Raw genomic sequence first — 16,316 nt, forward strand, 5'->3', positions numbered from 1 at the left:
AAAACAAAAGCAGTAAGTTCTAATCAGATAGAGTAACTCAAAAGGCAAAATAAAACCTCTCCTCAGTACAGCATCTGAAGAGGTCTCCACGCTAAGACACCAGCACAAGCCCAGTCACCCCTCCAATACTACATTCAGTACAAGGATGACCAGGCTGTCTAATGGCCCATGGTGTGAGGGCCATTTCTCTAGTGCCCATTCAGACATGTTATCTAATGATACTGCAGACAAACAGGAGATGTTCTAACGAAAAGACTGTGCACATATGCTAGGGATTGATCTTCACTCTCAAGAGAACTGAGGCATGGTTGTAATTTGATTTTCTATTTAGCAGTCTGAAAAGACGATAAACACTTTTGAAACTCACGTAATCTGCAGTCTCCATGGGAGGTTGGTATTATCCCCATTTAATGTGCGGCATCATCACTAATAAATTAGCTAAGGCTAAGCATGAAGATAGTGGCAGTACAACAGTAGGACCTACCTCTTGGTTCCCATTCTTTATACTAAGTACTTAAAAATAAAACAGAACAAAATACACTATGAATGTTGCTTTTGTTTAGTTATCTGTTAACTCAGCCTAGACTCTCCCATCCCAACACAGTCCAGTTGTTGGGAAGAAGACTGACTGAGAAATATCATGACAATTTACTGTCTTGCTCCTTAACACAGGTACTACCCAAACGACCAAAAGGCATCACTCCCAGGATTTCTGTTAGGGGAGGACCTCTGACTGCCAAGTCACAAGAACTGAAAAGGCTGTAGAAGACAAAGGGAAAAACGGTTACCTTTCAGGCTGGGAAAGGGAGTATTCTTGTCTCTCCCAACTTTGGTTGGTAGGGCTAAGTTGGATAGACTGAAACTTGTGCTGTGGTTTCTGTAGAGGCTGCCTATGACAGAAGACAAAAACAACTAAATGCCTACTGCTCACTGCACACACCCAAACATCCTGTAACTCACCATCTTATTTCAGATCCTTAATGATTAAGTTCTTCTTTATTACCCAAAAGTCTCACAATCGTAACATGACCTCATATACATTGCAACCACATCTGTAATCAGATTATTCTAAACAGTACAAAAACATAAGTCTTAGCATTCATGTCACAATAATTGATGTTGGATCTTCGAGTCTGAAATATAACAGCAAAATCCAACCATCTTCCTGCACTTAAGCAGACCACATCACCTTAGCTCTACCCTCTTAGTTTGATCCTCTTTTTGGGAGCAAATGAATGGCTGGGCCACATTAGAAAACAGGATGACAGAGGGTCTCCCAAACATGCAACTCTGAAGTGAGGACTGAGACCTGCGTCTTGTGAAACACTGTAAATCTGCCACGGAACCATGCTCAAAACAGAAGCTTTTCATTTATTAGGAAAAAAACATACATTCTTCCTGATAGAGACAGATTTTAAGGACACAATAATGCATCATCATCTGCTTAAGCCAGCAGACAGCCTGAAAGCACCACATTTAGATAAAGGAGCTGATTAACACTTCAAGTTATTAATTTAAAGTGTCAGCATATTATTTCATTTTGCTTTGGTCCTTTGTAGCCTTATTTTAATAACAGTCATTTTACCAGAAATATTTCATATATTTTCCCCAGTGCTACAAACTTCTTTCACTGCTTTTCACTGTAGTGCAAGACTCAACTGGCCATGTCTTCTGTCACTCATTAAGAAATTCTAGTGTTCCACACGTGATTTTTTTTATTAAAATATAATCGAAAGCAGGCAGTCAAGGAATTGAATTTGACACTAAACACACAACATGGCAGCAGGGAAGCCTGTAAGATTTTATCAATTTCATAAAATTGCACAATGCTTTGTTTAAATGAAACTGAAGGAATTTCTAATCCTTGCCCTAAAGTGCCACACAACTCAAGGGGCTAACCACAAAACCAAAGTCTTTCTTAATGAAGAATATATAAAGCAGTAGTTGTCAGCAGTTGTCAGTAAGCCAACATGACTACTGGAGATCTGGTAACAACTTGACGACCAGCTCATTCTCTTGACTAGCCATCCCTCTATTCCATCTCTCTGTAAACTCTGATATAATAAATAAAACTAGCTTAATGAATGCATTGTACATACTTGCAAAAGACATGATGCCCCCAAAACCTTCGCTGCTGTTGTTGGAGACAGTAGAGTTTGGGGAGCTGGCCCTGGAATCTGAATCTGCATCAGAATCGCTGGCCAGTTTTAAACTGTTTGGCCGGAGTAACTTCTGAGACCTTTAAAGAAATTAAGTACAACTGTTATTAGCAATTCCCCTTCCCATCCCAAATCAACACATTGTATGCTTGTGGGAGACTGATGTTGGTTTCATTCCCATCAGTTTTCACCACACTACCTGCATCTTTTGGGAAAGAAAAAAACCCAAAACAAACAAACAAGGAAAAGAAAAAAAAGAGAGAACTGAAACATCTTTACATTCAGGCTTTTATAGCCCTTCAGGGCATGCTGAAAACCTGTCTGCAAAAGGGCATTGGTGGACTTGTGAGTGAAAGGGTTCTGGTTTGAAAGGAGTAACAAGAAAACCATGCCACCAATCACTATAGTATCTTTCTCCAAAAAGACAAAGGTTTACCACAACAGTTTCCAGAAATCAGTAGGTGATATACTAGAATGTTCTAGCAAGAATTGATAATTCTCATAGGTTCTACTGCTTACATAAGAGTAAGGAACTGAGGGACTAAGCAAGTGTTTTTATTCAAATCAGAAGGGCTGGCAGCATTTCAATATTAAATAAAAGTGATCAACAATACATCTCAGGTGCCAAAGACATTTGAGTGCATGCATGTTAAACTACATGAAGCAGACAGAAACCCGAGAAGTGCTGTACAGAAGGGCAGAAGACAAGGAGGACTCACCTGCTTCCATTGAGATTCTGGTTAAATCTTGGGGTGTAGCTCTCCTCCTGCTCATCATCTTCATCCTCCGTAGGAAAACCATACTGTGGTTCAAAGTATGGATTGTCATACTCTCGCTTCCTCACCACCCCTTCTGAGGAGCTCATGCTGCCAGCTGTGATGTCACTCTCACGACGATCCAAGCTTATCTTGGGAAAGTTTGGTTGCAATGGCAACGAAGAGAGATGGTTTGAAAATCCAGCAGCCAACTTCTCTTCTATTTCTGCTGAGTCTGCTGCCTCCTGTGGACCAGTCAAATCATTGATCTGTTCGCTCGTTTGCGTTACATACAGCTGAAGGGCAGGACAAGAACAATTATTTCAAACTGGGAAGTCTGCACAGTCCTTGCTGCTTGCTACAGGGCCCCCACTACATCCCCACTATCTGTGTCTCTGAACTAGGATTTTATATACACTGCAGTATTTGTGCATTTTTCTAGGGACTTACTCCTCATTAAAACAGCTCTGAGTAGTAAGTGTTAGCCCAAGATAATGGTTTTCCATTACCATGTTCCCATTTTATCTTAAAAGACCACAAATTAATGAGTTCCCCCACTCCACACCCTGTTCCTCTAAAGACATCAGTTCTTTCCAGACTCTGTAAAAGCAATTCCTGCAATCCCAGCCTGGACCATTTCTCTCTCCTAATGCTGCATTTTTCAACGCACTGGAAGTTTTTGTACAGGAATGGTCTATCCCAGCATAAGAGGGTACCAGCAAACTCCACCTTGCTCAGAAAGTCCAGGGTGAGCATGCAATTTAATCTGTGCATGGTGTCACAGTCCTATTAGCTTTTGCCCTTCTCAGAAAGAACCACGTGCATTCTCCCATTCTTATATCCTAATACGCTGATCTTGAGGCTGAACTCATCTCAGTACACACATGATTCACTCCATGGATGACAGTGCTGGGGCTGCTACTGGCTGTAGTGCTGGAACTTGAACGAGGCTGGTTATTCTCTTGGGAGTTCTCACTGTCCATGGTCTGTTCATCAGGATCCCCTGAATATTCTTGAAAATCATCAAATTCCACTTCACTAGCATCACCAAGGGCTGCATGAGTCAGGGGGTCAACACCTGCAAACACATCATTTTTCATTAAACAACAGTGCCTTCCTCAGTCTTTTGCCCACCTAACTAAATATCCCAAGAGGATGAGGACTGCTCAATAGAATAAACTTGCATAAAATATTAGGCTGTAAAGGGCTTTTGGAAGTCATCCATTCCAATTCCCTCCTCAAAGCAGGAGTACCTTCAAAATTAAAGCAGGTTGCTCAGGGCTTTGTGCCAGAGTTCTGAAAGTTTTAAAGTTTTCACATTCTACAGTGATCCTGGGAACCTGTTTAACTACAGTAACCATTAAGTTCTTTTCCTTATGTCCAAGCAGAGTTTCTTTTGTTACTGCTTACGATTACCTCTTGTCCTTGGGACATGGGAAATGTTTTGGAACTTCTAGATTTAGTTTACTGAACAAAGTGAGTGTTTATGCAGCTTCCATATAAGCCACAGAGAATGCATTTTTCTGTCCCCAGTAGGATAGAGTGATACTTTAAAGCTAGCACTGAGAACCAATATGTGGGGGCAGGAGAAAGCTCATACTCTGTTGTCCATATTGCACAGTATTTACTGCCAGCAGCAGGTTGTTTCCAGATCTAGTGAACCAGTTTTGTTCAGCAGCACTTATTTCTGTTCTTCCTCTTCACAGTGTCCTTTGGAGGAAGTTGTTTACAAACAGGAGAAATGTCCTGTTTTGGTCTACCCACACACTTCTACCTTAGAGCAAGACCACAATGGAACAATATTTTGTTCTGATTCAGGGACTTAAGGGAGGCTTTTTTCCCAAAGTGCTTCAGATGAATTGGGAAAGGGAACGTATGTGGACCTTGTGAAAATAAAAGGCAAAAGTTACTCACTTGGGGTATCACCATTAATGTCACATTTCATCATCTCACTGACAAAGTCACCAAGGGAGGAGTAGGAGGAACTTGAATCGTCATAGTCGACACTGTCACTGCCACTGCCACAATGGGTGAGAGAGAGAGATGAGTGGCAGCATCAAAGCAACAGCAGGCTCTGACACTTTAAAGATGTGAATCAGCACTGTTTTCACGGACCTCCTAAAAATCCCATACTATAGTAACTATAAACAAATTTCACAAGCCAGCTTCATGAAAGGTCAGAGCAAAAAACATAACTTTCAGGTACATAAAGAGTCATGGGAAGACATTTAAAGTCTCTTAGCAAAGTTAATGAGGCCAAACATAAGTAAGTAGAGAATAGTGTATTAATTCACAAAACATGTGTGTGTTTATGTAGGACAACTTCAAGGGAACCAGGATTCACAAGTCAAAGCATTTCCTTTTTACACTAGTGATTAATCCCATTCTGTTAGGACCACTGGTGCTGTGTAGAATGCAAAATATGTGCAAGTCCAAGCCTGAAAGATCTCACAAACCCACAAGGAATGAAAGGGAATAAAACTAGACACAAAACTCCAAGAAAATGGCCAAAAACTACTTTCATTTTACTGAATACACAAGGTGGTCACAGGCAGTGGGCAGTACTCACAAGCTTTGCATAACTATGGATAGGGAACAGAGATTTGAAAGAGTGATAGGATAGGTGGGAGTATTTGTAGTACTGCAACAGAAATAACCAGAGAAAGAACAGCATGGAAGAAAAGAGAATTAGGGTGTGAGGAAATGACAAATGTCAAGTGGCATACAAGTGGCATACAGGTAGCAAAAGAAAACAGGAAAACATGTATGGAGAATCACATTAAATGAATACACTAGCAAAGGATTATGAGGTTTGTTGTGGTAACAGAGCAGTGAGAAAATTTGCTTCAGTGTCAGTATTCTGCCCAGACAAGAAATGAAACAACAACCTGGCAGGCTGAAGGAAAAGGCTGCAAACGAGAAGTAGGAGAGGTCCAGCAATCTGAAATAACTCTCATGTGACTATAGCCATGTTCCCCACTAACCTGTCATCAGTGGGATCAGAATCTGTTTCTTTCTCTGCTGGGACATTCAGGGCTTCAGCCAGCTGTGAATTGCTGTCATAGACTCGATAGTGGATAGGCTGCAGCTGGTGAGCATACCACTTGGGTTTGTCGCCAATTAGGGCTGGGTCAAACATGTCTGCACAAAAAACCAAGGAGAGCATTAATCAAACTCATTTACTGGTGTCAAAGGCTTCATTCACAGTGACACTACCCTCTACCCAGTCTTGTACAAAGGGACAGTCTTTAAGAAGCCTACACGACTTCTCCATAATCAAACAAGGTAAGAGACAAAATTAATTGGAGGAGCAACTGGCCAATAGCAGGCCTAACTTGGAAGAAACACATGACGCCATACATAAAAAGAGAAAAATGTGCCTTGAACTGGAATATTTTCCTCTCCAGCAGGAATAATATGGTATAAAATTAAATCCTTCTCTAGAACGTCTGGTTTTTAAGTTCCTGCATTACATCCAAGTGCAGGAAAGGCAAGACCAACACTTACTGTTATGAATTCTTTGGAAAGCATAGTTAGTAGGGTTGAGTGACCATTCTCCAAAGTATTCTACTGCCTGTGTTCTGGAAAGCTTATCTGCAAAAGGTGTTTGCTTCGGCCTAGAGGCAAGAAAAGAATTTGCCTGGAAGGCCACCACTGGTCGTGGGAAGAGACGAAGAGTTCGAGTATGCATTTGGAAACCTTGCAAAACATTTGGTGAGTTGAAGAATCTCACCATAGCAACCCTAAAAAGAAACAGAGAACAATATATTAGATAAAAACACAGAGCAATAACAAAAAAGAAGAAAGCCTGTAAAAGGCATGCCATAGACAATGTTTTAAACCTTTGAAGAATGGTAACCTAACTCTTCTCAGGAAACACCTGTCTCGAAAAAATTTTTTTAAAAAATCCAAACAAACCAAGACCCAAGAAATCACTTTGTTCTAATTCACCATCTTAACACAAACACCCACTCAGTGAAGGATATCGTTCTCGTATCTACCAGCTGAGGTAACAACTAAGTCCCCAGCTTTTTTCTCTGTAGTTCAAGGCTTGTGATTTAAGCTGAGGATACAGTATCAGACTGACAAATCCAGGTAAAGAGGATGATCTACAGGAAAATGCAAGAAGCAAAACACCCCCTCAAGATACACAGTCACATTCATGGAGGTAATAGATACGAGATAAACACTGTAATTACTGTTCTTTTTCCCCACATGATGTCAAGTAGAATCTACAGTAGTACCTGAAAGATGCTGTTTCACCCACAGAAGTGTTTGTGCTGCCCTCAAGTGCGCACTTTTATGAAGACTCAATGCTACCTTCCTGTTAAGCCTCACCTGGTAGCCACATCAACAGAGTCCACATCATTTCCATAGATCAAAGGGTTGAATTCTGTGGAGGGAGTAGACTGCAAATCATTCTGTGGTCTTCCCAGCAGCAGAGGCACCTCCTGCCCCTCATGAAACTTCTCTAGATTAAGAATGGGCTGAGTATTGAGGCTCATGCTGGCCAGGGCCTATTGAAGGACATTATGCACACATTCAGCAAGAACAGTTATTTAAGGAACAAAAGATCAGAGCTACCCTGCCCTCTAGGCAATTGCAACCATTATGCATGCTCCATTAATTGATCTTAAACCACCTCCACACTGAGTCAACAAATATCTCCAGGCCCTCCTTTATGTTGATTGTCAAAATGATCTCCTCAATGCTGAAACAGTCCTGGAGCCAGTCAAGGAGTAGCACAGGATTCCACTTTGCTAGATCATTCATGACATGAAACCAGATAGTCCGAACTGGACCACTAGTAGTGTGGCACTGTGTAACTCTACTTGTTGCAGAGTTATTTCCATATGGAATTTGAATACATCTTGGGAACAGCGGCCTGAAACTTGCCTTTAAAAGTGGCTATTCAATCAGTAATTTGATATCCCAGGACAATGTGGACACCTTTACACAAACATCTGCTTGTATCCCCGAAAAACCTCCACTTTCCATCTGAATGAAGTCTTCATCTGTCCATAAAGATACCTCTTCAACCCTCATAAAGTCTTCAAGGATATGTACTGGAGCAGCACAAGTGGTAAATCAGTCCTGGACACCCAGACCTATCCTAAATCTTCCTTATTTTTCCCATTTGCCCACTGAGGCTTGATCTTTTCACTTACAAAATAAAAAAAATATATAAAACCAAAACAAAGAAACAAACAAAAAAAAAGCTCCAAAGGAAAAGGGTAAAATGGAAAATTGAGGGAAAAAGAATAAAATAAAGAACCTTGTTGTCAGGAGTGAGCAGCTGTTTCTGAGTGATTGCAGTCATGCTAACCAGACACTGGAGGCAAGATGGAAGATCATATGATAACACCACAGCAGCCCATCAGAGCCAAGACGAACACATGACCACAGAGAAACAGATGGAAGGAAAAAAAATATCTATTACTACAAAATATCACAAATGAGAGGAAAACAAAAGGGACCACAAAATAGACACGTCTTAGGAAAGAGGTGTAACTGCCCCACCCCCAAACATTCATATCTGGCCATCTTGGAAACTGGCAAGCCTGTTGTCCTTAATGATGCAGCTAAGAACTTTCTACTACAATTTAAAAGTAGATATCCTGAAATTCATTTATTGACTCTAAGACACAAAGGCACACAAAAGTGTTAACCTTAGTAATGTTGGCCACAATTTAGTCTTGTCTACTTTGTACCAGCAGCACTCCTTCTTCTTTGCTCATGGCAAACACTTAATGAGAATAGGAATACACAGGGGATGTAACCTGAATTTGGGTGAACACTCTGAGAATTTTAAACATGTCTTCCAAAAAATTGCAATTTGTTCTTCTGAGTTTGCCTTTGCACTAGTGAGAAAGTTTTGCTAAATAGTGCCTGAAATTGCAAGGGGGTGAGGCAGCAGTGGGGGGAAAGTTGATCTAACGAAACTCCAGGCAACACAACACTTCCATCTGTGCTGACAGCAGGTACTGGGGTATCACAGAGGTTACACACTTTGCTCTCCTGGTCTATGAGGAAAGAGAAAGACCAAACCTCATCACATTAGTAACACACTTTACCTTTAGATACTGCATGCAGCGTGCATAAGGAAAACAGAAACAAAGAGATAAAACCTGCTTGACACGATCAGCCAGGGTGACCCAAGCTGATTAATGGCTTAGCAGGACCTGACAGGAGAGACTGACACCTCACACACAGATCTGTGAATGGAGGGGAAACAAAGATGATCATAGCTTGATGGATCAAGTTAGAGTTTAAAGCCCACATGGCAAACATAAAGGAGGAATCTGGAACTTTCTGTATCAACTGGAAACAAGTTAGCCCCAAACAACAGTAAAAATCAGAAACCATCTGTTGTGTACAGGGGGATTTCAGTTTTACATTCACTGACTTGCATTCTTACCCACTATAGCAGAAGAGTTGGGCAACACTACATATGTTAAGTTCTACTGAATCTGAGTCCTTTCCTCAAAGTGCATATTACCTGTTTCAGATGCTTTTTCAGCTCTGAAGCCTCTGGTTCTGGCAGTGCTGGCAAAGATTCTGCATTTGTAGGAACAATCACCTGGAATTAAGCACAGCAACAGACAAAAAATTCTCCAGCTGTAGTCATTTCCAAAACAGAATCCCCTGACTCTCCAGCACTTCAGACACCAAGGAATAAAATACACTACGTAAAATAAAAATTAAAAAAACCCCACACAATCTCAGACACAGACACCCGCTTTTCACTTCTTTATGGTTGTTATTGTCTACAATATAATAAACAGTGGAGTTACTTTATCATTTACCACAAAAACAAGAAGTTTGAATCAACCCACACTTTCCATCAAGCAGATGATGTTATACACATTTTCCTTGAATTAGCCTTGCTCATACCCCTCTAGAAAGTGAGATACATAGCCCCATTTGAATCATGACAACCAAGGCTGCAGGAAGGCTCTCAACAGATTAAGTATCTTAGGTAGGGCTATAAGACACAGTCTGACAATTAGTCAAGAAGATAGTTCTATCATTTGCTTGAGGTTTCACCTTCTAATGATATAGCCAGATCATTTAACTGAAAATGGATCCCTAATGCAAAAGACATGGGAACCTTGAAACACATAGGATTCTGAAGTTTAATATGGGAGGGGTAAAGGCAGACTGAAGTCAGGCATTACTAAATTCTCAGTGGGTACACTGACAACAGTACACAGCTCCCTGGAAACAAAGACACAAGTTCTTATGGGTGCCACTTACCCTATTGGTATCCAGGTCAATAAGCCATACATCATCAGGCATTTTAAAATCCAATTTGTAAAGGAAAAAACTTGCTGGAACACCAATGATATAAGGTGTAGGGGCTAGAAGCAACTGAGAGAAACACAGACTTTACTAAGGACAAAATCTACATTTGATATCACCGTGTTCTTCCCAAATATTTATTTATTGACTACAGTATGCTTATAGCAGAGCAGACAATACAAAAGGCATTGATAAGTAAGTAATTAATATCATAAAATGGAAGCATTAAAAAAAAGAAAAAAAGGAAAAAAAATAAAGAAGAATGAAAGCTCCTGCTCAAAAAGCATCAGTTTTCATCTAGGAGAAAATACATTTCCACTCCCATGTTCCATGTCCCCAGGACATTTCCACTCCCATGTTCCACCCAGGACATAATTTATATGGCTACATGGCTCTTTGGAAACAGCTTCCCATGTCTATCATGGTCCAAAAACAAATGTTCAGAGTAAGAGCCTAAGTTGAAAAGCAGGAAGTCATGGATGAATACATCCTCAGCTCAACCTGAGTCTGTGCCATTGTAAATAGGCACATACAAGGACTTTACCCTTATGCTTGTAATGGTAATTTGGTTTCAAAAGAGTAACATCTCTAAGAAGTAGAAGACAGACACATTTTTTGAAATGTATGTGGAAAACCTATAGGGAAATTCAGGTTGCTTCTGACAAGGGAATCAGCAGAGGAAAAAAGTTTAAATCAACTGGGCATGAAGCAGCTTGAGACGAGCAGCTTGGGAGGCTAATTTATTCTTTAAATCTAGAACTGTTGGTCACCTCCAAGTGGTGGTACAAGAACAGTTGTAGTATCAGTTGCAGGATAGCACTGAAGTAGTAAGACAGCCTGAATTCTGTCTTTCCAGGCAAAATAATGAGCTCCTGCGAAGAGCTGACCATTGGCAAAACCCAGCTCCCAGTCGAAGTAACACAACACTTCATATTTCTGAGGAGAAGAAATTGCAGGCAATAGTTTCTGAACTATGAATCAAAGAGCCCTCAAGCGTCCTTAAATCTTGCTCTGAACCCTCCTCAACAAACTTTAATACTCAGTTTAGAGGAGAGTTGGGGGGGTAAATATCATCACAATACTGTAGATCTATGGTAGTTCAGTCCATTACTTGTGAAATACTGCTTTGAATCATTCTATTCACTGAGCATGCTCTGAAGATATCCTAAATAAGTGGTGTTACCTATGACTTAAATAGTCACACTCAAGCAATGCTCTTTGTAAGGCAGACTTTGACACAATCTCTGAGAAGACGGTGAATGAAATAAGGACTACAACTATATGAGTTTAAGACATCACAGAAACATCTTTTGTGAAAGACCAATAAAGGAAAAATGTGTACCTGTTCTGCAGAGGCCATGCAGGTGGGAAGCAGAGGGATCACTGGGAACATGTACTCTAATGGGTAGATCATGGCCACAAAGGCCATTACAGACATTGAAAGTGCATTATAATCTCGGGACTGCAATACAACCTGCAACCAAAGAAACTCCCATTAGCACTACAGCAACCATTCACTTCCAATACTCCCCTCAGGTGTATACAAAGATCCAGATTTTGTGATCTCTGCAGACTCAAATTCGGTGGCTGTGAACTGGGTAACCCTCCATTAATCTGTCTGAAAACAGCTTCAGTTGTTTTTTTGAGTGAGAACAGAACTTTTCAAAACAGGAACCTCAGAAGGAACTATTTCTTCCCCTCATCCTCTGCAGACAAAATTCATTCCAGGCAGTGCAGGGAGACAGCTGTTCTACACATCCAGTCTACCCTGCTTTTGAAGAGGGCAGAACTTCCTACATACTTATCGAAGATCAACTCTTCCCTCCTTACCTTGTGCTCCAGAAGGATGCAGGTCAGCACCTGCAGGCAGGCATCCACTCCCAGTAACTCCAAAGGCAGATGTAATGGAAAATCCACCAAAGTGAAGCGGGATGGATCAGGAAGAGCAAAGGTCAAAGCTGGCTGCAACTCATGTGGCAAGACTTCCACATCCACCCGCTTCTGCCCAGCAACGGGCATGGGCGAGCGGAGCAGCCGGTATATCCACGCCTCGATCTCCCGCAAGTCGTGAAGCAACGCACTGGACTTCTCTTCCACCAGGAGGGAGCCTGTGAAAATCCGCCACATCGTATCCCTGGACAGGGAGAACGCCAAGGTTAACACTCCGAGAACTTCAACTGACCGCCATTCCTCAAGGCTCTTCCAGAGAAAGGGTAGATCCACCAAGGGTTAAAAGAGGCAACTAGCAAACATTTGATCACACAAAGGAATGGAAGTCAGGCATTTAAGCTTACTGACACAACCCACAATGTGAGGAAGAATAAATCCTTCTGTGGCAGCAATCAACACAAGTATGTCACTTGTGACTTCATTCACACATTTAAAGGATTCAGTCAGGTCCAGTTCTCAGAAGAATTCTCATCACCTTCATGCTTGAAATTCAGCAGGCACATAGGATACTCTCCTGTCTCATCCTGAATTGTAGCAAATTACTGTAGGACTCTGCTTCTAGCAGCCTACAAACCTTTGCAGGAATAGAAATTAAACCTGAGATAATAAAAGTATGCCACATCCAAGATCTCCCAGATCTTTTGGCATGATAAAACACCCTTCATCGTTCTGTCCTAAATTGCACTGTATCATCCATATGAGCTGAATAACCCATGGGAAAAATGGATCTATTTCAGCTAAATCTCTGAAAGCTGTGTAGAAAACATTTAGGTACCTTAGCAACATAAGGAGCAAGTTTTCCACACCCTAAGTAAGCAATTTGCAAACCTGTAGCTCACAGACAGGATGGCCAAAAAAGCATGTACAGCATTGGTCAGGCCTTCAGAGCTTCAAAACTCAAAACTGGGTCTGACAAGCGAAGCACAGAATCTTGTCCACTTCAGCCCTTCATCCTGTAGCACAGTGAAGGCTGCAAACCTTCTGTATTCATTCTCCAAACAACTTCAGCCTGGTAAGTATCTTGAGTTACTGTAATAGATCCCTTAGAAAGCTGTGGGTTCAAATTAGAGGTTCCATCTTACAGTTCACAACTTTAAAAAAAAAATAACAAAATGGAAAAAAGATTATGACACTGGAGGCTTCACAAAGACAGAAAAATTAAGAGAAATTTGGATGGCTCAAAATAAGGGCAATTTGAGATTACGTTGAGTACATGATACGACTCTCAGGAACTGTGATGCCTCTCATCCTCCACTCTTCCTTCAGCTACTTGTCATGCACAAGCCATTAGGCTGTTAAAAGGTGTGTTCCACCTTTTGCCAGCTGTAAGGATTCGGTTTCACCTTTATTCTGCCACCACTTCAAAACTATTCTACTTTTCCAGGTCACCACTAGAAAACCACATTGGTAATTCAAACCTGCTGCTTTACTTTTCCCAGAGACGTATGCTCAGCATTCCTTCTCTTGCCATCCTCATCCATCATTCAATTACTCTCTTTAAGAATTATGTCCAATAAGAGCAAATTTTTCAAATACCACATGTCATTCAAACACTGGAATACTCTACCACCCCTTTCAAAAAATCATATGAGCTCACCAAATTGAGGAAAATCATGAAATTCAGTGGGGTGTTTTTTCCTCAGTAATTATCAGACTAAACCAAGCAACAAAATAAGCTTCCTTAATACATACTTCCATTGGGGGCAAAAGTTTTGCTCTGACAAAATAATTTATTCTCCATCAGTGGATTCAAGTGATAAATCTGCTAATGCAGGATCAGTCATACGAGCCCAGAACACTCTCCTAGAACTATTTCAGGGCAGTAACCCAAGAAGTAGGCCACTGCTCTATGAATAGGACACATTTCCCATTTCATGCAAAATATAAAGAGCTTATAAAGATAAAAATTATAATAATCCTGTCATTTTTTCCTTTTGACAAGTTTCATTTGGAGTGTACCAAGCTACTTAACTCACATTATGTACCATCTCACAGTCCTGTCCCTCAAACAGTTGAGAAAATCCCCTGCTTCTCCAGAGGTTCATTTCAGACTTCTTCTATTCAGTTAGCATATTGGAAAGGAAAATACCATCCTGGAATGCAGGTGTAAGGCACAGCAGCACAGATACACATCCTTGCCTGAGATACATAAAAACAGTGTTCCTTCCATACCCTACAGCGCAACTGCTTTTAACAGCAGATGCGTTAAGATTACTACATTACCTTAAATATACACCAGGTTCCTGTAAATTTGCTGTTACCAACAACCATTCCCACATGTTTCCTAGACAACTACTTTGTTTTCTACCTCTCCTCCCTCTCTCCTTCAAATATTGTACTTTGACCTATTTCAGCTGATCCTGCTTCTCTAGTCTTTTCTTTCCCACGCTGAAGTTCAGACTGTTTCATAAGCTTGTTAAGCACATTTTCATTATTTCCCTCCTGCCCCAAGTGGAAATTCTCTCTGTTATTTCTTGGCTGCTTCTAATTTCCCAGAGAATCAGTCCTGACATACACTTCCACAGAGCTTAAATGCCAAAGCAATAGTAACAGGATCAACACTCAGCCTCAGTTGTCAGTCAGAAAGGTAGAGCCTCTTTAGGTGCATCAAAAATGAAAACCATACCAGATTACAGAATCAGAGAAACTTTTAAAGAAATTGTTATAAAAATTTCCTTTTCCTACTGTGAACCTGGATTGAAAAAGTGCAAAGGACAACCCTTGGTGTTTAGCTGCTTCTGCAGCCACAACTTGCCGTGCAGGTAAATTGCAGCACTGAACACGAATAGTAGGAGGAAAAAGTTCTTCCCTCTCAACGTACCTCTGCACCCCACGAGGAATCCCCAACTTCTTGCCCAACAGTCTCTCACTACAGCAGTCCACAAGTCTCTTGAGGGTGTACAGACACTCACGGAAGGTTGAAAAGAAAGGATAATGACTAAGGATGCACAGAGAAGTCAGAGTGCTGTTGCGAGAGCGATGGCTGCCTTTGGCCAGGCGCTTACTGCGCGGGGATCGATTCACGTTAGGGGTAGACTCTGCACTGGGAGCCTGCAGTGAAGAGCCACTCTCCGAACTCTCAGTGCCCACTTCCTCTTGGGGTGCTGATGCATCCCCAGATTTAGGGACCTTCTGTCCCTCCCGAGCTCGATGTCCCCCTGTGCCTTCTCCTTTCTCCTTGGGCACTCGCTTCTGGAAGGAGCGGTAGAAGTTGACACAGATTCCATAGCGAGTGACCCCGGTATCCTTGTCTGTGAGGGTGAAGACAAAGGAAGTGTCATCACGGAAGCTCATGCGCTTTTGCCGCACGCTCAGGCATCCTTCTGGCTGGCAGAAGAACACAACATCGGGCGGGAGAGGAAAGTCTGCATGGTCTTCCAGAGGGTAACGTCGCAGCAGTTCAGGAGTCTGAGCAACACTATCGCTGCTTGGGTGCCTACAAAAGAAGCAAACAAAAAACCCATACATAGTTGACTAATACCAATAAAAATTTTTGCAAACTTCCTACTGTGTCAGGAGCCTGTGGACTCAGCTTCGTCTTTGTTTCCTCTCTTCCCTACTATCCAGGGAAAGTGAAGCTTCTCAGTCACTAGCCACAAAGTTCACTCACTAGCACAAGGCAGAAAGGTTAAATAAAGAAGTCTAAGTTATACCATCATTAGCAAGGAGCCTGTTCAAATCTGATCAAGAAAAGGACTTGGAGAAGTATGTTGTTCCCAGGAGAACACTGTATTGTCATGTTGCTCTGGCTTTGACTTTCAAAATTAATTTAACTGCACAGGTCTCTGGGCAACACTTTGGTAGGAAATACATTGCCCCTCTCCAAATAAACAGTCAGAAGAAAAGCTTCTGTATTTCAGCTATTTATGAACAAGATGAAAAATTAAATGAGAAAATCCAGTATCGATTCGTAACTGGGAAAGCAAGAATTTTCAAGGAAGAACTCAGATGAATAGTGGAGTGATATGGACCTCATCCTAAAAACATTTTCATTAAAAAGTTCTAGCAACCACAGCTCTATATGTGTTTGAGATTTAAAGTGTAATTTATATAAAAACTGTGTGGCAACATGCAGAACTATTTACCACTGTGACTCATTAATCTTTGTACCACAAATCACTACTGAAACACGAAGACAGAAAGGCAATAC

The 16,316-nt window shown here is 41.3% G+C and overlaps 1 protein-coding gene across 36 annotated transcripts in view; it reads right to left on the bottom strand.

Moving 5' to 3' along the window:
• The window catches only part of MADD (MAP kinase activating death domain), a 72,524-nt gene that overhangs the window by 40,030 nt on the left and 16,178 nt on the right, over positions 1-16,316 (bottom strand). For 19 of the 36 annotated variants that reach the window (XM_042038840.1, XM_042038839.1, XM_042038836.1 and 16 more), the window contains exons 3-17: positions 14,988-15,602; positions 12,047-12,350; positions 11,559-11,690; positions 10,172-10,285; positions 9,414-9,494; positions 8,989-8,997; positions 8,190-8,246; positions 7,253-7,431; positions 6,422-6,657; positions 5,899-6,055; positions 4,829-4,935; positions 3,799-3,992; positions 2,879-3,210; positions 2,100-2,239; positions 789-890 (exon numbers count right to left, since the gene is read on the bottom strand). In XM_042038840.1, coding sequence (XP_041894774.1) covers positions 789-890; positions 2,100-2,239; positions 2,879-3,210; positions 3,799-3,992; positions 4,829-4,935; positions 5,899-6,055; positions 6,422-6,657; positions 7,253-7,431; positions 8,190-8,246; positions 8,989-8,997; positions 9,414-9,494; positions 10,172-10,285; positions 11,559-11,690; positions 12,047-12,350; positions 14,988-15,602 — 2,759 coding nt within the window. The remainder of the gene's footprint in view (positions 1-788; positions 891-2,099; positions 2,240-2,878; positions 3,211-3,798; positions 3,993-4,828; positions 4,936-5,898; positions 6,056-6,421; positions 6,658-7,252; positions 7,432-8,189; positions 8,247-8,988; positions 8,998-9,413; positions 9,495-10,171; positions 10,286-11,558; positions 11,691-12,046; positions 12,351-14,987; positions 15,603-16,316) is intronic. The other 17 variants (XM_042038849.1, XM_042038848.1, XM_042038847.1 and 14 more) reach the window with 6 other exon arrangements.

The sequence above is a fragment of the Corvus kubaryi genome, unplaced genomic scaffold (assembly GCF_017639235.1).
Source record: "Corvus kubaryi isolate FWS band 111438036 unplaced genomic scaffold, C.kubaryi_AGA036_p1.0 37392, whole genome shotgun sequence".
Classification (NCBI taxonomy): domain Eukaryota; kingdom Metazoa; phylum Chordata; class Aves; order Passeriformes; family Corvidae; genus Corvus; species Corvus kubaryi.